The following is a 21543-nucleotide window of genomic DNA, read 5'->3' on the forward strand; positions in this document are numbered from 1 at the left end:
TGCCTTCCAGCTGCCTCACCTCAAGCATCTGGCTTTGCTTCCCCATCCTGTGCCTCCAAAGGTCTGCTCATTATAGCAGGTACATGCACCCCAGGGTGGGGCTGGGGGGTGTTCTCCTTTTCGGTTCCCACCGGATCCCTGGCTCGGATCGCGTGGCCCATAAACATGCTGAGCGAGTGAGTGGGACAGACGAGAGGGTGGAGGCTGCGGGCTCAATAAGACAGGTTCTCTCACTCTCCCCCTCCCCACCCCACCCCTCTCAGGGGCTGAGTGCTCTCTGTACCCAGGCAGGTGGCTCCGTGCAGCCAGACTGTGTTCCTCAGCCTCTTCCACCCTCCCTGACATGGATCCCAGAGAACCCCGGAATCCCAAACTCTATCCCAGGAAGGGTTCTGAGGGCCAAGGGCACACACACCGCTTGGACCCTGTGTGCCCCTTGCGGGCCTGTGACACAGGGCAGTCCTGGAGCCCCGGTCTGCTGACGAGAACTACATACTCGTGTCAGGCAACTAGGCAAACCCGAGGAGGCAGTCAGGGCAAAGGGCTGAGAGTCCGTGGTGGGAAACGTCTGCTTCATTGCCCTCAGTGGCCGTGGACAACCGCCTAACCTCTCTACACCTCAGTTACCCCACCTCTCGTGACAGGGGCGTCACGAGGCTTAGCACCCCGGTACACATCCCGTGACCAGCACAGCAGCAGCCGTGGAACGAAGGCTCCCACACACAGGCCAACCTGTGATAGTGGAGACTCACGGAGAGCAGCCCCTCCCCATCTCTGGGCTGTCGGCCTCACCGTCAGGCTGCGCCACTGAAGCAAAGACCTCAGGGACGGGGCGTTCGCTGACTCAGTTGGCAGGTGCTGAAACAGAAGTGCAGGGTGGGGAGGGAACAGCCGGGGAGGAGCCCTGCACATCTGGAGGCAGCTGGAGTGACAGCGCAGGGGTGGGGAGCAGGGAGTGAAAGCCCCCCACCCAACCCCACTAGGCCTGGCCTTGTTGCTTTTTCACCAGCGGGAACAACTGCCGGCCACCAGAAAAGACACACACATCTGTTCATGTAAACAGAAACACAAGTCCGCACCCGCACGCCCACCCCCAGAGAGCAGGGGCCCTCTGACCCGGGAAAGACGGCAACTCAGTCCTAAGCAGCTGCCCTGTGGGGGCTGACATCCCCTCTCCTACTCCTCTTAGTAATCCTGGGCCAGTAAGATGGCTCCCCCATCTTGCGGATGCAGAAACTGAGGCCCAGAGAGCGAGAGTCAACTGCCTGAGGTCACACAGCCACAGCGGCAGAGGCAGGATTCACACCCAAAGATTCACCCTCTGAGGACCAAGCTGGCTCATCTCTGATACAACGGGCCCCAAGCCCATTTTCCCAGTATGGAGACTCCCGGAGTGGACAAGGAGGGCCCAGGAGAACTCCAGCCCACACGATGCTGACCTCAGTCTGCAGAGGCCTCCCCCTCAAAGCCCCAGATGCTGTAGGACAAAGGACCCAGAGGCCACAAAAAATCCTAGCGGGGGCTTGGAGGAGATGCTGGCAGGCAGAAGATACTGACACCGCCCTTGGGGAAGCCCTGAACACAGACTCCTCAGCTCCAGTTCAGCAAGGCACCCAGGATTCTGGGAGGCTCAGGGTACAGGAGGCCAAAGGGCTTGGTTCAGCCTCAGGACAGCCGCATCTGCTGTCTCAGGTTCAGTAGATAAACAGGAAGCAGCCCAGAGCACAAAAGCTGTTGTCCTCCTGACAGAGACCCTGGGGCTGGAATCAGCACACAGGATACCAGCTGTGAATAGAGCCCTCCTATGCAACAGACCCCAGCCCAACACCAGCCTTCTGCCAACTGAGAACACAGCCTCCTACAGGAGGCAGCCGTCAGGAAAGCCCATTTTACAGATGAGAAAACCGAGGCCTGGGCAATAACGCAATTTGCCTAAGGTTGCACAGTCTAGCGAGGGGCAGAGCCAGCTCAAACCCGGGGAGCTTTGTACCAGGCCTACCTAAGGAGGCAAGCAGGAAATCCAGACATGCCTTAAGCATTGACGAACCCGGGTTCAGACCTGGGTCCGCCACTTGCTCCTGGGCCACGGGCCACACAAACGTTTCCCCCGCTGTGGGAAGGGACTCACTGTAAAGTCATTTGGGACTAAGTGAAATGAGGTACATGGGGCACCCAGGGCAGCGCCCGAGGTAGATTCACTGCACTGAAAGCCCCAATTCTCCTCCCTTCCTTTATGCACACCCTGCGCAACGTGACCTCACAGCCCTTGAACCTGGGCTGGCCTCATGACCAGCTGGCAACAAAACGTGGCAAATGAAACAGGTCTGCTAGTTCTGAACCTAGGCTCAAGAATCCTTGCCTGCTTCTGGTCTTTCTCCCAGAGCCCTGTTTCCGGGGCGAGAACAAGCCAGGGTTAACCCGCTTGAAGGGGACAGAGTGCAGAGAGTGGAGACGGGACACCCAGGCGGAGGCCGTCCCAGACCAGCCAGTCCCCACGGAGCTGCCAGCCGACCACAGACACTCACAAGCGTGAGCCCAGCTGACATCAGCCACTCCTGGCAGCCCCGTGGACTTGGGAGCAAAAATGAACGTTGATTGTGCGGTTGGTCGCCCCTCACACTACTATGGCGATAGATCGTTCATACCGCAACCAAGGTATGTCCCCAGAAGGAAGGGCTGGCGCTGGTGTGCTGAGAGGGGCAGAAAGAGCAGCTGGCACCCCCACACGGGGTTGGCCAGACTTGCCGAGGAGCCCTAGGCCAAGGCGGGAGGGGTGGGGGAGCACAAAACCCACATGTACACTAAATCCACCCCACCCTACATGCCATCTTCCACCTCCCAGGCTGGCCAAGTTGAGAACATTTTAGAGCACTTGCTTCATTTTCTCCTTAGCGCCTTGCACCATCTAACACATATCTTCCATACTCCTGTGACTGTGTGTCCCCCTCCAAGCCCGCCACGGAGTGGGAGCTCTGTGAGGGGGATGGGAGGTCCACCCATATTCTGATCACTGTGCTGTGTCCCCAGCACCCGAAGCCATGCAGGAGGCACTCGGTAACTATTTGTGGAATAAAGAAACGGGAAAACACATTCTCCTGTATTACAGGTATGAGCAAAACACGGCACCCTTTTCAAAGGAGGTTGAGCTGACATCTACCAAGGTTGTTAAGTACGCATCCTGTGTTTTCTAAACAGGAGCACACGGGAGCCAGCACCTCCCAAAAGGGGTGTGTGCAAGCAGTCACGAAAAGACTGGCTCGAGCAGTTACAGGGCAATACTCTTCCTAATGGTCAGACTTGAAACAGCCCCAACACCCCTTGACAGGACAATGAACAATGGGACTGTGGTCCACACATACAGCGGAGCACCCCTCAGCAATCAGAAGGACCAGCTAGAGCACACGTAACCCGGGGAACCCCGGAAAGGCTGTGTTGAGCCAACAGGAGCCAGACGCAACAGAAAACAGACTATATGGTCCCATTTATAAAAGTCTGAGAGCAGAAAATTCACGTCTGCTGTTAGAAGTCAGGGCGGCGGGTCCCCGGGACGTGCACTGAGGGGGTGACCTGGCTTGTCGCATGATGCTTTATGATCTGAGTGCCTGTCACATGGATGTGTTCATTTGTGAAGACATATTAATGCGCTGTGTGCTTCTGATAGGTTCTATTGATTATACTTCAATAATGTTACAAAAAATATCTAAAATATGTAAAGAAATGCACAATGACCCAGCGCTCCACACCATGGCATAGCATAAAGATATTCACTAGAGCATTGCCTGTTTTTTTTTTGACAGAGAGAGAGAGAGAGAGAGAGAGAGAGGGACAGACAGAGAATCCCAAGCAGGCTCCACACCATCAGCACAGAGCCCGACTTGGGGTTCCATCTCATGAACCGTGAGATCATGACCTGAGCCAAAATCAAGAGTCAGATACCTAAGCGACAGAGCCACCCGGGGAACTGCTAGAGCGTTGCTTTTCAATGGCAAAAGGCTGGAAACAAGCTGAACATCCGTCAGGAGGGACTGGAAAGTGAAGCTGGAACACTGGCTGGTAAGGGAACTCTCCACATACTGACAAGGAAGAACTCCAAGATGTGTTGTTAATGGCAAAAAAGCACAGGGCAGAACGGTGCGCATGATATGTTAGTGTTTGCATACTGACCAGTGGTTCTCAAGTGTGGTCCCAGGCCCTGGAGGGTTCCCAAGGCCTTCCCAGGGATCCCTGAGGCAGCATTATTTTCATAACAACACTACATCACTTGCCTTCTTCATGCTCTTTGTCCCACGAGTATACAGCAGAGCTTTCCAGAGACAACATGACATTGTGGTGACGCCATCGCTTCAGTGGCTAATGGAATATGTGCTGTGTGTTCTGTATTTTCTAGAATTTTCTAAAGTGAGCTCATGAAAAGATGGTCAACATCATCAGGCATCAGAAACACTGCAAATCAAAACTGCAGGTACCATTCCCAGCGGGTGGGATGACTGTACTCAAAAGGACAGACAATAACAAGTGTTGGCGAGGATGCGGAGAAGTTGGAACCCTCACGCATTGTTGGCGGGAATGTAAAATGGTGGGGCTGCCGTGGAGAGCGGTCTGGCGGTTCATTTGATGAGTAAACATGCCGTCACCACATGACCCAGCAATTCTACCGAGAGAACCAGAAGCAGCTGTCTGCACAAAAGTACGTACATAGGCATCGATAGCAGCAGTGTGCCCCTAATAGCTGAGAGGTGGAAACACAATGTCTGTCAGGGGATGCATGGATGAAAAACACACTAATCCACACCACGGAATGTTATTCAGTCACAAAAAGGAACAAAGTACAATGCTTGCTGCAATACGGATGAACCTTGAAAGAATTATGCTAAGTGACAGAAAACAGTCCCCCGAAGACCACATATTGTATGATTCTGCATCCAGGAATGTCCAGAATATGCGAATCCACAGACGGAAAGTAGCTTGGTGGTTGCGGGGGGCTGAGAGAAGGAGGAAACGAGAAGGGGCTGCTACTGGGTGTGGGGTTTCTTTTGGGAGTGATGAAAATGTTCTAAAAGTGGAGTCTGATGATGTCTGCACAACTCTGATAAAAACTACTGAATTGTACACTCTTAAAGAGGGGACTTTATGGTGCATGATTATATCTCAATAAAGCTGTTCTGAAACAAAGAAGGAAGGAAGGAAGGAAGGAAGGAAGGAAGGAAGGAAGGAAAGAAAGAAAGAAAGAAAGAAAGAAAGAAAGAAAGAAAGAAAGAAAGATGGAAAGAAGGAAGGAAGGAATAAAGAAAAAGGAAAGGAGAAAGGGAGGGAGGGAGAGAGGGAGGGAGGGAGGAAGGAAGGAAAGAAAGAAAGGAAAGGAGAGAGGGATGGAGGGAGGGAGGGAGGAAGGAAGGAAGGGAGGGAGGGAGGGAAGGAAGGAACATAGTTTTAAAAATTAAAACAAAGAAACCCACTACAGGCCTAGCCTTGGCCTGTGACCCTAACTATGGGGAGTGGCCATGAAATGCACCCATTTCCTCCAAGTGCTATATGCTGTGGGACAGGCAAATATAGGGAGGGCCCAGCTAAGGCCACTCAGACCCACTGTGTCTCCAGGTGCCCCGTGGGAGCCAGGAACCCACCCACCCCCCACACTGGGAGACTGCAGCCCCCTGCCCAGCTCTACCGACACCTCCAGAAAAGCCCCCATCCCCTCTCAGGATGCCAGCTTCTCTTCCATGAAACAGAATGGCCGCACAGACCACGGGAAGAAAGTCTCTGCTCTCACAGGTGCCCCCAGCACAGGACCCGACCCCACTGCCAACCAGGGCCAGGCTGGGGGTGGAACCGGGCAGCGCTGGTCCAGCCAAGCACAGAGCATGCACCCAGTCTGCAGGGCGGGCAGCCCCCTCCCAGCTCCCCCGACAGCCCGCCTGGGGCACACAGGCCTGGTGTGCCCACAGCTGCCAATGTTCAAGGAAAGCCCGAGAGCTGAAATTTACATGAAACCTTCCCATTTCAACCTATTCCCAACAAAATTCCACTGCTTACACAAGTGCTCTGCAGAAAGAAGGTAACGGGCGGACCGAGGGGAGGGGCGTGCGCCATTTTGACAGCACAGCAGGGAGACGCGTGGGCAACACCGGCCCACGTCCTCACTCCACGCAGGCCTTGCTCATAACGCCTTCGTCCTCACCACAGCCTCGGGCCCGTGCAACCGTGCCATTCTGTCAACAAGGAAAGTGTGGCTCAGAGGGGGTGACGTCCCAGATGTCCCAGACCCCAGATCACACAAGTCAGTGGTGGGCTTCAGACAGGACTGACGGTGGACGTGCAGGGTCGGGGGGGGGGGGGGGAGGGGGGTGGCGGGACCCTTGTCTGCCCATCCTGTCGCTCGCGGTAGGCCCCACATGGCCCTAGCAGTCAGATACCCCATTTCAAGGCCCTGTGGTTTGGAGTGAGGACAGGAAGGGCTGGCCGGGCCCTCTTGTGAGCTCTCCCGGCCGGGCTCTGCTGCTGAGTAGGGTCACAGCCCCCACAGGGCGACTCCGTCCCCAGCCTGCTCCAGGAGCCTGGAGCTCTTGCAGGAGGTAATTCTGTTGCATGTGACCTGGGCTCAGGGGTCAGAATCCCAACCAGGTTCCCTCAGGCCCCACACAAATTTAAATCTCCCGCAGGCCAAGACGAGAAGAGAAGGGAGGGTCTGTGAGTATCCTCTGGGGAACAGGAAGAGTCTAGGCAAGTCCCTTTCCTAGAGTCACGGCCTGGTGATTCTGGGCAGGAGGTAGGAGGGGGCAACTGGAAACCCACAGACATAGGGAAGGCCCAGTGATTGTCCTGTGTCCCTCCTTCCAGCACCCAGAGGGAGTGCTGCACTGCACAAATAAGATCATACCACCTCCTGCCTTACACCTTCAATGGCTCCCCACTGCTCTTGGGACAAAGACCCAAATCTTCATCCTGAGGATCAACACCATCACGGTCCCCTACCCCTCCCCAGCTTCATCCCAGCCACACAGCCTCCTTTCCATCGATTTCACTCCCTCCAGCTACAGGGCCTTTGCACGTGCTGCATCCTCAGCTTGAAGCACTCTCTTCTCTCTGCTTGCCACCTACTGGCCACTCAACAAGCCCTTGTGCTCAAATATTACTTCCCCCAGGAAGCCTTCCCTGATCCCCAGGAGAAGTCAGATCCCCAAGACAGACTCACAGAGCACACCCACCTCCTTCCTCAGCCCTAGTCATGGCTCAGAATGTCACTGGGTCATCTCCCCCACTAACCCGTAAGCTCCCCAGGAGCATGGATGGTGCTGGGTTTTGTTCTACACTGTCCATTCAGCATCTGCCACAGCCCATGGACACACCAGGCACTCAGAAATGACAGGGATGAAGACAAGAAGAAACGCAAGGGAACCCTGGATCCAACATTCCCTGCATGTGTGTCCGCAGACGAGCTGCCTGATGCCTCTGCTGTGACCTAAGGGGGGCGGCAGTGAGTATTAAAGGGGTTAATTATCACAGAGTTCTCACGACGGTGCGGGCACAAGTCACAAACACTACAAGGGGTGTGCAATTAATACAGTTATTTGAGTTTACAGTTTCTCTGTTAACCGGAATGTCAAAGCATCCAAGGATGCCTGCCCTGCAGAATCTGGTTACATGAGGGTCCTGAGTAAGGGGCCCCTTTCCTGCCACGTGGTCTGGGGGCCCACAGGGGTTTGGCTGGAGCCTTTTCCCAGGAGGGGGAAACTCCGACTTCCTGAGGGCCACCCTGCCCCTTGGGGCCCAGAAGGGCAGTGGGGAGAAGTCCCTGGCTCCCTCCATCATGCCAGCCCAGTGGCAGAAGGGGAAGGCACTCTCACAAAGCCCCCTGAGTGACAACAGACATCAGACCCCTTCTCCCCGGCCCAGAGAGCCGGGCATGTGGCTTCCATTAGACCACATCTGGACATGCTCAGAGGCAGCCGGGATCCCTGGCACGGCTCCGCCTCAAAGACGAGACCCCCACCCCAGCAGGGCCTGGGGCAATGGCTGGAAACCTCCTTCTCCTGGCCCCAGGGCTGCCATGGCAACATGGCTGGGGGTCATTTCCGGCCCCACGGCCTGCCTCTCAGCCAGCCCCACTGGTGAGCAGGGCAAAGCTACCTCTCCAGCTTCTCCCCACTGAAGGCCCCTCCATCACTTGGGATGCCCCAGTCCTCTCTCCCCACAGCAGCAGCCAGGGGCCTCTAACGTCCCCACTTCCCAAAGGATGCTCAGTCGGGCACCTGACCCTCACCCATGAGCTGTGTGTCCTCAGTTGCGGCCACGAAGAAATCTGTGTGTGTGCTTATCCATTTAATACCCATCTCCGCCATCAGACCTCGGAAGGGAAGAGGCTGTGCCAGCCTTGTTCGCTGGCACACCCCTGGCACAGACAGCGTGCTCCAAAAACATCTGTAGATTGGAGAAGAGAGGGGGAAGAAGCACGGCTAACAGTTTTAACTACTCAGCAAGCGCTGAGCTCCATGCTGAGCACTGGGCACGCATCCGCTCCCTGAAACCTCAAGACATCCCCGTGAAGCAGGGACTTTCCTGCTTACAGATAGAGAAAACGAGACCGGAAATGGCGAGCCGCCTGCCTAAGTTGTACAGGTAGTGGAGCAGAGTGCATGGATTGGTGGGTGACGGTGGGAACACCGGGTGAGACGAGGAGGAAAGACGGATGGGGTGGTGGGAGGCAGGCCGGTCCTTGTTTATCTGGCCAGGGCCAAGCTCCCCCAGCTCCCAGCGTCCCACACCTTCCTTTTCTTGCACACCAAAAAGTGCAGCCGCCTGTCCATGCCCTGATGACTCTCTCTGGGCTTTCCATGTGCCGGGCCCTCTGCCAGGACAGCCCTCAGATGGGATAAGGGACACCCAATCAGGGGCCCCTGCCCCCAAGCAGCCCTCCTAAAAGGCCACACCCCAAAATCCATCTGAGAAAGCTCAGGGCAGAGAAAAAAAAAAAAAAAACAAAAAAAAACTAGGGCTCCTCAGAACAAAGAAAGTCTCCAAGATTCCAAAGGCCCAGAACCACAGAGAGGCCTCTGGAGCAAGAGGCAGGGGTGGGGGCGGAGGCTACAACCCAAACACACTGCATGTACCATGCTCCAGCCAGGCCTGCAAGCTCTCCCCGGCTACACATGTACTTCATTACAGCCCCCACCCCACCCCACCCCACACAGGCTCCCCACATCCTGCAGGCTCAGGGCTGAGTGAGGAGGAGCCCCCCTGAAGCCCACTGCTGGGTCTGGCCCACCAACTCCCCCTGTGGGACCTGGAGCCACTCCTCTCTGACCCGCACGCGCTCCGCGCTCAAGAAGAGCCCACCTCCCCGGCGTGTGGGAAGGATCCAGTCACGGCAACGGGGCCTGGCACCCGGGAGGTGCTCGGCAAGGGTAAGTTCTGTGCCCCACTCGCCATGACAGGGCTGGAAGGAGAGCCACCTGGCTGGGGAGACTGACTGCAGGTGAGGGGAAGCCTGCGGCGTCACCCCCTCGCCGCAGAGGCACAAGCTGTGCACAGTCTATGTCCGACCAGAGCCGCAGGACTTGAGAGCTGTGGGCAGCAGGGTGGGCGTCCGGGAATGCTGCAGAAATCCCAGATCCCTCTCCTCTCTCTCTCTCCCTCTCCCTCTCGCTCAAGAGGAAGAGAGACAGGGGGAGAGCGAGAGGGAGGCCCCCTCGTGCCCCCCGCTCCAAGAAACCTTCCCAGACACCACCCAGGCAGGCATCCCTCCCTCACAGCCCCCAGCCTACGGACATGGGCCATAGCGGTCCATTTCTGCCTCCCCAGGGCCCACCAGGGCCTGTTCACAGTGGATGCCTCAAGAAGGCTTATAAGGAACATTTACACAGAACACAATAGGGATTGAACGAGACGCAGACTCTCAGCTATGGGGAGGGATCTCTAGACCATCAGACACCCGCCTAGGGTACCCTCAGAGGTGAGCCAGGGAGCCAGGGAGGGGTGGTGGTGAGGGGATCAGACAAGGCATAAAGATTCAGGGAAAAGCTTCCTGGAGGAGGTGCTGCCTGAGCTGGCTGGGAACAGTGTGAGCAAATGGGTGGAAGAGAGGGAATGTGTCAGTATAAGGTGCTTGTGGGATGGAAGGGGAGCTAGGGTGAGAGAGGGTGACAGGGAGTGGCCAGAAAGCCCCCACCCATTCCCTTTCATTCACCTTATGTTTACAGAGCACCAACGGTGTTGCAGGCCCTGCTGGAGGCCCTCAGGCATAGCAGAGGAGATGACAGATGCGGTCCCTTCATTCGTGGTACTAACATTCCACTAGGGGAGACAACATTAAAGAAACTATATACTATAATGCCAGGTATTTCTAGGAGAAATTCAAGCAGGGTAAGAGAAAGGTGGGGTGCTCTTTTAACTGGTCAGAGAAGGCCTCTCTGGGGAGGTGACCTTGAAAAAGAGCTTATAAGAAGGAAGGAATGAGCCAGATGGACACCTGGGAGAACATTTCAAGAGGGGGGAGCAAGTGCAAAGGCCCTGGGGCTAGAAGTTACCTGACAGGGGGTAGGAAGCCAGTGCAGAGTGGGTGAGGGGGAGAGACCCATAGGGGCTGAGTGTTTAAGCCCCAGCCACAAATTCATATGTTAAAACCCTAATGGGGATGGTATATGGAGATGGATCCCTGGGGACATAATTAGGCCATGAGGGTAGAGCCCTCAGGATGGGATTAGTGCCTTTCTAAGAGATGCAAGAAAACGTGCCCCTTCTCTCGTGTATCTCAGGTGAGATATACCCTCATTGGCCAGGCAAGGACATAACGAGCAGACAGCCAGCTGCAAACCGGGAAGCAGGCTCTCACCAGACATCAGGTCTGCCGGCACCTTGATCTCGGCCTTCCCAGCCTCCAGAACCGTGAGAAACAAATACTTGTTGTTTAAGCCCCCTAGTCTGTAGCATTTCTGTTAAGAGCAGCCAGAAGAGACCAAGACAAGGGTAACGGAGAGGTGGTCCAGGAGGTCACACTCCAGACTGTGCCGAGCCTGTGGCCCGAGAGTGAGTTCTAGCTTCTACTCTGAGTAGGTGGGAGCTAGAGCAGAGTGCTGAGCAGAGCAGGGACGAGAATGACAGGTGTGTAGACAGGACCCCTGGCCGAAAGGGATGGCGACCTGGTACCGGGTTCTCACAAGGGGCCCCAAGAGGCCACATCCCTTCTGCTGCCACCGCGGGACGGAGAACACAGCCCTGCCCAGAGGCTACTGTCAGGGAGGATGTGAGCAATTAGCTGTGTCTGCAAAACTCCCCACTTCCTGCCAGGGCACCTGTGGACCCCACTGGGCACCGCCTGTCCCTGAGCTAGAACCCTCCTCAGGGACCCTCCAGCCCTGATAAGGTATGCCTAAGAAGCCCTCAAGCACAGCCCTAGAGGCAGCCCAACGCCTACCGCAATGGGGACCTCACCCCTACCTACCCACCCCACCCCCAGGAGCAAAGCCAGGGAGAAAGCTCCATCATGTTAGAGTCCCCGGCCCCGTAGTGTGGGGGCTGGGCTGGCTGCCTCTAGCCTGGCCCCACAGACTCAGCTTCCCCTGCCCCAGGCAAATGTGCAGGGACCTGGGGCACTGAAGGGGCCCTAAGGCTGCCCATCCCTGGGCTGAGTGCTCCTGGAGGAACTAGAAGAGAGTCTTACCTTCAGGGTTACCTCTGGGGACAGAATGGACAGAGTTGGGATCCGTGTCCTCCTCTGGCAGAGAATGGAGCAGCACTGGCGGCTGCCTGGGTGCTTCCTGGGTAGGTGGGACCCAGGCTGCCTCACGAGGAGATGTCGTCAGGATGGTGTGGGTACTGGGCTTCGTCGTGCCCTCGGGAGAGCTCGGTGTGGACTGCGTCGGGGGGACGCTGGCCGTGCTTGACACCGGAATGGGCCCGGCTCCCTCTTGCCCGGCCCCGCGGGGAGTGACCTGGGCTTCCGGGATGAGGTTCTCTTCAGGCCCTGCCCTAGCCTCTGCCTTGTCCTCCTGGGCAGGGAGACCAGGCCCAGCTGGGCCTTCAGTGGGCCGGCCATCCAGCTCCCCGGGGCCACCTGCGGCTGGCTGCTCCCTGAAGATCAGCTCCTCTGTCTGCCCCTGCCCTGCCCCGTGGCTGTCCTCCGTCACTCTCCTGGCTTTGGCTTGCACGGGGGCCGGGGGACCCAGGGCAGCAGCCGCCGTGGGCCTAGGGAGGGCGGCCGGCCAGGGGGTGGCCTGGATGGCGGAGGACGGCTGACTACCGCCTCCCAGAGCGGCTGGGCCCCCTGGGCCCGCCTGGAGCTCTCCCGCCAGGGCTGCTGCAGCTTCCGCCTCGGCCACCTCCTGGTCATAGCTGTAGGGGTCCTCGTAGTGCCTCTCGGGGTCACCCTCCTCAGCATCCGAGAAGTTCCCGGTGGCAGCGGCACCTCCATGGCAACCGGGGAGCTGGTAGCAGATGAGCTCACCCCCGCTGTCGGGACAGTGGCAGGCCCGGCAGGGAGTGAGGTGGACCGTGTGGCCAGCAGCATACTTGCGACCGCCGTGGATGCAGCCCACCTGGCCGCACTGCGGGCAACTGTCGGCCACCAGCACGGCCTCGATGCAGTTGGGGGGCAGCTCCGGGCACAGCATGAACTGGCAGCTGATCTTGCCACCACCAGGCGGACAGGTACACTCGGTGCTGCCGAAGTCCACGAAGTAGGACTGGCCGGCAGGCACCCGGCCACGCACGAAGCCCCCCTGCAGGCAGTCGTAGTACTGGTAGCCTTCACAGGCACAGCCCCGCTGCACACAGGTAGCACAGCAGGCGCCCGGCTCCAGGGCCTCCTCGATGCAGTTCTCCAGCGGCGGGCACTCGACACCCGTGCAGTCCTGCCTCGGGGCCGCCGTGCCGGCACTTGGGCCCAGGGCCAGGGCCACGGCCAGGGCCAGCCAAGCTCCTGCGGGCTCCCAGAGCAGCGCCATGGTCCCACAGCCAGTCCAGATGCCACCTCAGGATGAACTGCGTCCTCTCCTGCGAGGCCCTGGGGGGAGCAGAAGGAACACCCGTCAGCACACAGGTGGACGGAGCCTCGGCCACCTTCACGCAGGCATGTGCGCCCCTGGAACACAGCACACCCACACACACGCTCCCGGTCGCAACTGCTCAGACACACAGACGGGGGCATCCACAGTCGCTCAGGCGCCACAGGTGCTGACGTCCTGTCACCAACACGGCCCCAACTCAGGGCCGCTGACCACCCCCGCCCTCACCTGCCTTCTGATATATGCCTCCTGAGAGGGAGCCTCCTGCCCACAGTCACATACACACACACACACACACACACACACACACACACACACACACGACCACCCAAAAGATTTCTGTTCTGCAGCCATCCACCCAGCGGCTCGGGCTGCCAGCCAGAGGATGTGGTCAGACAGACGCTGAGCAGGAACAAGCCCCCCCCCCCAGCCAGCCGAGCCACCCCACCCCAACTGTAGCCCTCAGACCCCAGGGCTCAGGAACACCCCCCAACAGACCTCCTTGGACTACAAGCTTAGCCACAGAAGAGGTTCCTGCCAATGTCCTCAGCTGCCTCAGCAAATGTCACCACCATTCCCAGAATTATCCCCGAAAATTCTGTCCTTCACACCACCCACCCCCACAAGACCTGTCCACTCGCCCCCAGAACAGCTCTCTACCCTCTGCCCTCTTCTCCTCATTTCCCTGGCCCTCCCCCACCTCCAGCCTCACCTCCCATCTGCCCTAGGATATGCCCGTCATGCTCCCCGCCCTCCACAACTCCACTCAGCCCTTTCTCTGCAAAGCCTTGTGACCTGAGAGCAGCTGACCCCAACACGCTGTGGCCCCAAGCCCTGTCGACGCTTCCCTGCTCCGGCAAGGGCAAATCTGCCATCTGGGTGGGAACCGCCCTGACCCTGCCCTCACTCCCAGACATGGGCTCCTTCTCCACCCACCGCAGCGACCTAAGCTATTGTTTGCAGTCACTTTGCTAAAACCGGCTGGCTTTCTAAAAACAGGAAGGGGAAGAAATACACAATAAAGTGACATCTCTAGTATTTTAAGTGTTTGTCATTGCAAACCTAAAAATATATAATAATAACTTCTTAGAAGTTTCTGATGGGAGGAGAGAGGAAGCAGAGAGCAGAGCCACCACTGTTTCTAGAAGACGCAGCCTCGTGCTGCCCGCCTCCTGGCTGCGCCCAGGCAGAGTGGGCGGGCGGGACTGGAGTTCAAGGGTCAGGGGGACAGTGACAGCAACTCAGCAGCACCCAGCACGGCAGGACAAGAAGGTCTGCCTCTGCTGACCAGTCAACCAGAACTGGTGCTGGGTTATGGCTTCATAAGACGGCTTCACGGCCGTTCTGCCCGTGCAGACACTCTGGTGTGGGGAGGCAGGTAATAAACCCACAGCAATTTGGCAGATTACTGAATGCCCGGCAGTAAGAAGCACAATGGAGAAATGAATGACAGAAAGCAAGGAAATGTGACAGGAAGTCACTGGGCTGTGGGAAAGCCTATTTTAACAGGGGTGGTCAGGCAAGGCTTTTCCAAGGAAGTGCCATTTCAGCTGAGGCATGAATCAAAGGAGACGGCCATGTGAATATCTCTGGAGGTAAAGGCATATCTGTATGTCAGCTGGCCAAATAGCAAGCGCAAAGGGCCCGAGGCAGGACCAGCAGGGGGGAGATGAGGAACAGCAGAGGGCCACCATAGCTCGGCAAATGAGCAAGGATGAGTGTGGGAACAACAGTCAGATCAAGCAGTGCTTCTGGAAGCCTTGGATTGGAGTCTGGAACCACGTGATGGGACTCTTTACTTAAAGGAATTCACCTGGCTGCTGTGTTGAGAACAGGGGAGCTAGACAGGAGCAGGGAGACCAGGGAGAGGGCATGAGATAGCCAGGGTGGCAAGGGAGGGGAAGCAGGAGAGGATGATGGGAAGGGGAATTACTGAGAAGGTAGAACTGACAAGATTTGCTGATGGACTGGATGGGGTGTGACAGGAGAGGAGTCTGGGACGAGCCAAGGTTTTGGTCTGAGCCCCTGGAAGGATGGAGCTGTGGCTTCCTGAGGCAGAGAAAGCTGTCAAACGAGGGCATGGTGGGGGGCGGGGGGGATGCAGCCCAGTTTGAGCCATGCCAAGTTTGAGAAGCCCAAGGAAAGCCCAAAAGATGGCAAAGACACCGACAGACATCCCCACCCCCGACCCGAGCTGAGAAGCCATCTCAGAAGGCGGCTGGCTCCGTAACGTGCGACTAGGAATGGGCCATGGGAAGACCCGGGGCCTGTGATCCCCACTGACCAGGGGGATGGCCCTCTACCTGAAGATGGTGGGGCATAAAGGCCCCAAAGCGGCTCTTGAGTCCACTGTCAACAGTGTCATTTAAGGAAGGAAATCTTCGCAGACCAAGACTAAAACCCTCTTCCCACCTCTACCCCAATCACACAAACAACACATCCCCCAGGGGCAAACATTCCCACCACCGGCTGGCAGGCTTCTCCCAGACCTTCTCCCAGAGGAACTTTGGTCCCAGCCTGCCCTGCCACACTCCACCCACCCCACCTCACTTTCTCCCACGAGCTGGTCCCCTAGTTCCTCTCAGCCCCCTGGGTGCCCTGGCCCTTGATCCCCCCAAGCATCACATTCTGCCCACACCTAGGTGATTCCAGATCTTGGGTTCGCCCATCACTCCCACCGCAGGCCCAGGGGAACCATAAAGAACATCAGGCCCTGACTTTGTGTTCTCATTTGCTGTGCAACCCTGAGCAAGGCCCTCGCCCTCTCTGAGCCATTTGTATATAGTGAAGAGGCTCCATCACACCTTAGGTCACAGCAGGGGGCCCACAGGTGCTGGTTAGCAGAAAGTGTGTTTTGTTTGTCCCACACAGTGGGTTTTCGGTTTTAAATTAGTTATACCAGCATTTACAAATTAGAAATGTTCATGTGAAAATTCAGGTGGGAAGGGAAGGGAAGGGGCGGGGAGGGAAGGGACGGGGGCAAAAAGGAAATCCAGGTTTCTGACTCTTCCTGAAAACCACCAAGCCCTGGCCACCCTCAGATGTCACACAGGGTATGGGCTCCTATAGTCTCCGTGGCCTCATCACTCACATACATGTGGTTGGGTGTGCTTGAATTCAAGGTCCCCCAAGGTCTGCCCCTAAACTGGAAACCTCACGGTCATTCTATGATCTCCAGCTGAGAGAATGGAAGCCTGGGGCCCTCTACACGCTGCTCAGAGCCTCCTGGTGCCGTCTGAAGGTTGCGTGCCCACCTTTGAGAAGGGTCCACAGGTGAAAAGCTTTCCTCCGTTCAAGGATGGACTAAGCTGCTAGGGGAAGGGGTGAGCTCCCTGTCCCTGGAGATAGGCAAGCAGGGCTGGAAACACACAGGTGAGAAGTAGGAGGCCACAATCTCCACAACTGCTGGTTCTCAGATTCAAACATGTCCCTCCTGGAGACTCCAGCTGCTGTTTTCCCACGGCCCCCACAGCAAGTGGCCCCCTTAATGTCTGGCTTCTGCCGACACCCCCTCCCTCCAATCTAAAAAGAAGAGCCACAAGAGGAGGGGCTGAGAAAGGGAGCCTGACCTCCCTGCAGGGGGGAGCCCCAGCAGCCAGACTGTGGTCACAAACAAAGAGCCTAGAGCCAGGCTGCCCAGTGCCTGCAGGCTGGGTCACACACTCCCAAGGTGGGAACTGATTAAGGGCCAGGGAAATGCAAAGCAAAACTCTCACAGATCAGACTGGCAAAGCTGGCAAGTGTTTGCACATTAGTAACAAGAAAATTGTTATTATTATAATGCTAGTTGGCCTAAGTGACCACTGGAGCAGACACCCTGGAGAGTGACCTACATGCCATCAGGCCCGCATGGGCATGCACTGCGGGCTTGCAGAGTTCTGCCGCCAGCAAACTATCCAAAGAAATCTGCAGCAGGTCCACAGGCCCACGGTCGTCACCGGGTATTCATCCCGTGGTCGGTGGGGATACCACAGCAGGTGCGGGCCACTGTGCCAGTTACCTGTCCCTAGATCCACTCCCCTACCCTTATCCACCCTGCTCTGCACTTGGGAGGCTGACCTCTTCAGACTGGAGGTTCCTGCATCCTTCAACAGCAGCCAGAGGGAAGGAGAGAGAGAGCGGGGAATCTATTCCCCATCTCCCTCCCTTCTTCCCTCCAGGGCAGGGGTTTGGTCACAACTCCAGTTGGATGACCCTGCTGGGTTCTGAGAGCTGCCTCTCCCCTACCCCTGCAGGCCCAGGGCTCCAAGGACTCCCCACCCACAGCCATGACTCTAAGAACTGCCCCAACCCTGCCCACACCTCTGCTCTAGGTCTCCTCATTAACCACTCCTCTGGTAAACCGTGTGAGCCCCACCCCCATCCCGTTTCCGGCTAGGACCCTGACAGACACACACCCACAAAGACGCTACAGAACCCTAAGTCAATGATTTGGTGTGCACAGAGCAATAAGGATGGACCTTAAAAACAGAACACTAAATGGAAAAGGTAAGAAAAAGCACAAGCCAGCCCGACACCGTTCATGCGGAGTAAAAATACACCCGCCCAAGGTAAAACACACCATTTGCAAAACGCAGGCAAACAGAAATGCACTGAGCAGAACTGGATGTCTGCCATAGTGGGGAAATGGAATGGCGTGGGGAGCAAAGATAATGGGAATAAACCAACCAATAAAATAAAAGCAGGACCCTGCAGAGACCAAGATAATAGTGTGTTATTATTGAGGAGTATAATTAACTTAACTATTAGTGCCTGAGGTCTAGCTGAATAAACAAAAAGAATCCCACGTCCTAACTGGGCCCCCTCTACAAGCAGGAACCCCACCAGCCTCAGGGAGGGTTCAGTGGGGGGTCCTTCCTGCACCCAGCTCCAGGGTGGGGCACGGTCCACAAAGCTTATCCCCTCTTCACTGTGACTGGTTGAGGGATGGGCCTGGGAACACCAGTGAGACTCAGAACCCCAAGTCCTCCCATAGGGGAATGGCAGTGGGGATGCAGGGCCGCCTGGATGAGGCCCGGCAGCTTCCACCTGGGTCTCTGAGGGCACTGGGCCACCAGGGAAGAGGTGTGACCACCCTGCCAGCGAGACCACATGAGCCCAAGATCCATCCCTCCTGGTCACAGCACTGGGCGTGTGAGTCCACTCTGGATGCTCCCTATCAGCCCAGAGGCCAGGTGAACACCACTAATGTCCCCAACTGATGCCATGTGGAGCTGAATAAAGGGCCAAGGCAGCCTGAATTCCTGAGCAAATTCCATGCTGCTGTTGTTGTTGCTTTCCTCCGCCAAGGGTCGGGGTCGCTGGTGATGCAGGGACAGGTAACCAGAACCACTGGGATCTAAGCAATGAAGAGCAGATGATCCAGAGGGGGGACACCCCACGGGACAAATGTCCCCCACCTGTTTGGCACATAGGAAAAGCAGAGAGAGGAAACAGACCTGAGATAGAGCAGCCCAATTTGTGTGGGGTCCTGACCGGCCCCAGGTGTGAACTAACCACATGAGAAAGACATTTCAGCTACTTGAGGGGTTGCAAGAACAGAGTAAGGAGCAGCCCATCATTCTGTGAGCTGTGATGGCTGGCACACACTGGCATTTTTTAAAGATGAATACTTCAGGGTGCCTGGGTGGCTCAGTCGGTTAAGCGGTCAGCTTCAGCCCAGGTCATGATCTCACGGTCCGTGGGTTCGAGCCCCGCGTCGGGCCCTGTGCTGACAGCTCAGAGCCTGGAGCCTGTTTCAGATTCTGTGTCTCCCTCTCTCTGACCCTCCCCCGTTCATGCTTTGTCTCTCTCTGTCTCAAAAATAAATAAACATTAAAAAAAAATTTAAAAAAAAAGATGAATACTTCACCTTTTTTATTAATACTTAATTTGGTCATTGTGTCTGTAATATGCCCTAATATATTTCAGCATGAACAAAGGTCAAAAGCAAAATGGCAAAATGTTCACAACCATGAGATCTAGGTGATGGGTGTCTGGTGTCCTTCAGGTCCCTTCTGTTTCCGTTTGCCACTCTCTACAATGAAGAGCCACAGTGGGTGTGTAGGGGGGACTGAAGGCCAGGAAGCCACCGACACTCACATCCAGGAGTGTGTCCCGCTCAGGGGGGGTGACTCTTTGACTCCCTGAACTGGAGATCCCAGAGCGGCCTCCAGGCAGGACCAGCGGGGGGTGGGGGGGGGGGTGGTCGCAGTCACAGTCTGGGCTGCCACAGCTTCCGTCTTTGTTGATCAGACACCTGCTGTGGGTGGGGCCAGTAGGCATTCTGATGTAGCCTGGGTCAGGTTCTCACGGGTGGGGGTGGGTGCACACTCAGGAAGGATCCCTTCCCAGGGAGCATCCCCCAAGATAGGTGGCTAAGCACACTGTGTGGAGACATGCCCGCTCTCTCACCACCCCTCGCAGGGTTCCAGGGGCTGGCAGCATCAGGAAGGGAAGTCCCTGGCACAGCAGAGTCAGAGGTGCCCTGGGTGCTCGTCAAACCTCAGCTACCATCCCTCGCTCTGTCTGCAAGCTCCTCTCTCTGCTGCCCTCACTGCTGCTGCTCCCAAACTCAAACGCACATCTCTGCAGCACCTCCTACAGCTCCCATCCACAGCAGGCCCAGATGAGAATGGTCTGGGCCGGCCAGGCCACCCTGGTGTCCCCCAGATGGCCCTGGGAGACACCGATTCATCGCCAGGGCCGTTATCAAAAGCGGGGTCTGGCTCTATACAACGTCAAATCACAAGATAAGGAAATGCTTCCTTTCGCCCGTTCTCTGATCCTTCTGGTCTCGACAAGAGCAGGCTTGCCAAAGCCAGCAAATAAAAGCATGAGACATGCAGTCACAGTGGAACTTCAGATAAGCAACGCGTAATTGTTTAGCACAAGTATGTCCTGTCTATCTTATTCATCGTCTATCTGAAATTCCAATTTAACCAGGCATCCCACATTTTTACCAGGAAACCGCAGACAGAAAGAAAAGCCCAGGTTGGTGCTGGTATGGCTTCAAAACTTTTTAAATATTCACAGGGGGTTCTCTCTTTTTACACAAGAGACAGCTATATGAAAACAATGGGACTTTCAAGCACCTGGGGATGACAGAAGGAAAATAAACACACAAGACACTTGTAGACTCACCAGTTACAAACATGTGAGTCATCAGGACCACCTGGCCCTGCTCCTTCCAGAACCCCGGCCCACACAGCTGCCCCCTGCGCCCCCCCGCCCCGCCCCCCGCAAGTCCAGCCAGAGAGGGTCACAAACCAGCCGTCTGCTCACCGTCCACATTCGGGGGCCCGTGTGTGCTTTTGAAATTAGTTACTAATGTTATAACATTTCAGTGTCATTAATGTATAATGAACTTAATGATAACATTTAAAACCAGAACACTTTGGGGGAACCTGGGTGGCTCGGTTGGTTGAGCATCTGACTCTTGGTTTCAGCTCAGGTCACGATCTCACAGTCGTGAGATTGAGCCCCACGTCGGGCTCTACACTGAGTGTGGAGCCTGCTTGGGATTCTCTGTCTGTCTGTCTCTCTCAAAATAGATAGATAAACATTTAAAAAAAAAAAAAAAAAAAGAAGAAGACTTTGCACTGAAGCTAGACCCCCAACTTCTCCAGGAAAACCAGAAGGTAGGACCTGACAGCAGGGTGTCTCTGGTCCACGGCAGGTCCACAGTCATTCCCCGTTGGCATCAGTGGACTCCCTGGTTCCTCTCTATCCCCTCGGACCCTCCTGGGCCTCGGGCTTCTCTTGTCCACACCCAAAGGACGGAGGCCCAGAGGAAGTGGGAATTCCTGCTCCCTCCTGCCTGGGGTCACCTCCTGAAAGTCCTGGTCTCCTGGGTTAGGACCCACCTCTTCTCTAAGTGGTAGACAGTGGGGATTTTGCCCCTTGCAAGGATCCCCCTACTGTCCAGGTGGCGTAGGAGGCCACAGTATTTCAATCCTAGCAGATTCCGACAGCATCCCAGTCGTACAAGATACACAACCATGGCGAGGAATGTGGGAGTTACAAACTGTCTTTCACGGAGACCCCCAGAAGCAGAGCCTGACATGGGTTCTCATGCATGTAACTTAGTGGGGGACGACTCTTGGAAGAAAGGGAAGGGACACAGGGGACAACACTGGGCAAAGATGTGCTACTGGCTGGAGTCTGGCACCAGCCTGATCCCTGGGGAGCCTTGTAGTGCGACTGGCACCCCAGGGCTCATCCCATTCAGGGACCTCAGACAGTGACTGGCCAAGGGCCACGGTGGGGCGAAGGGGGAAGGATAACTTGCCGGGCATGCAGTGGGAGGCAAGACCTGTGGGCCAAGGATGAGGATCTGGAGAAGGATGCAGGTGGGAGCCACTAGCAGCCAACACCTGGGGCAGCTGGGGGATGAGTGTGCCCCCAGGTGACAGGGACCAGACAGGGCACCAGCAATGGCCACAGCATCACACACACACACACACACACACACACACACCAGGCAGAGGCAGATAAAACAGTACAGTCCTACAAAGTGTCCCAACACCTACCTTTAATTTATAATTCAGTCTGAGATCACCCCAAG

General features: G+C 56.4%; 1 protein-coding gene across 4 annotated transcripts in view; it reads right to left on the bottom strand.

Moving 5' to 3' along the window:
* FBLN2 (fibulin 2) overlaps positions 1 to 21543 on the bottom strand; it is an 89332-nt gene that overhangs the window by 48573 nt on the left and 19216 nt on the right. For all 4 annotated transcript variants that reach the window (XM_047849039.1, XM_047849038.1, XM_047849036.1 and 1 more), the window contains one exon: positions 11657 to 12997. In XM_047849039.1, coding sequence (XP_047704995.1) covers positions 11657 to 12938 — 1282 coding nt within the window. In that variant the 5' untranslated portion in view covers positions 12939 to 12997. The remainder of the gene's footprint in view (positions 1 to 11656; positions 12998 to 21543) is intronic.

Source organism: Prionailurus viverrinus, chromosome A2 (genome assembly GCF_022837055.1).
Source record: "Prionailurus viverrinus isolate Anna chromosome A2, UM_Priviv_1.0, whole genome shotgun sequence".
In the NCBI taxonomy this organism is placed as follows: domain Eukaryota; kingdom Metazoa; phylum Chordata; class Mammalia; order Carnivora; family Felidae; genus Prionailurus; species Prionailurus viverrinus.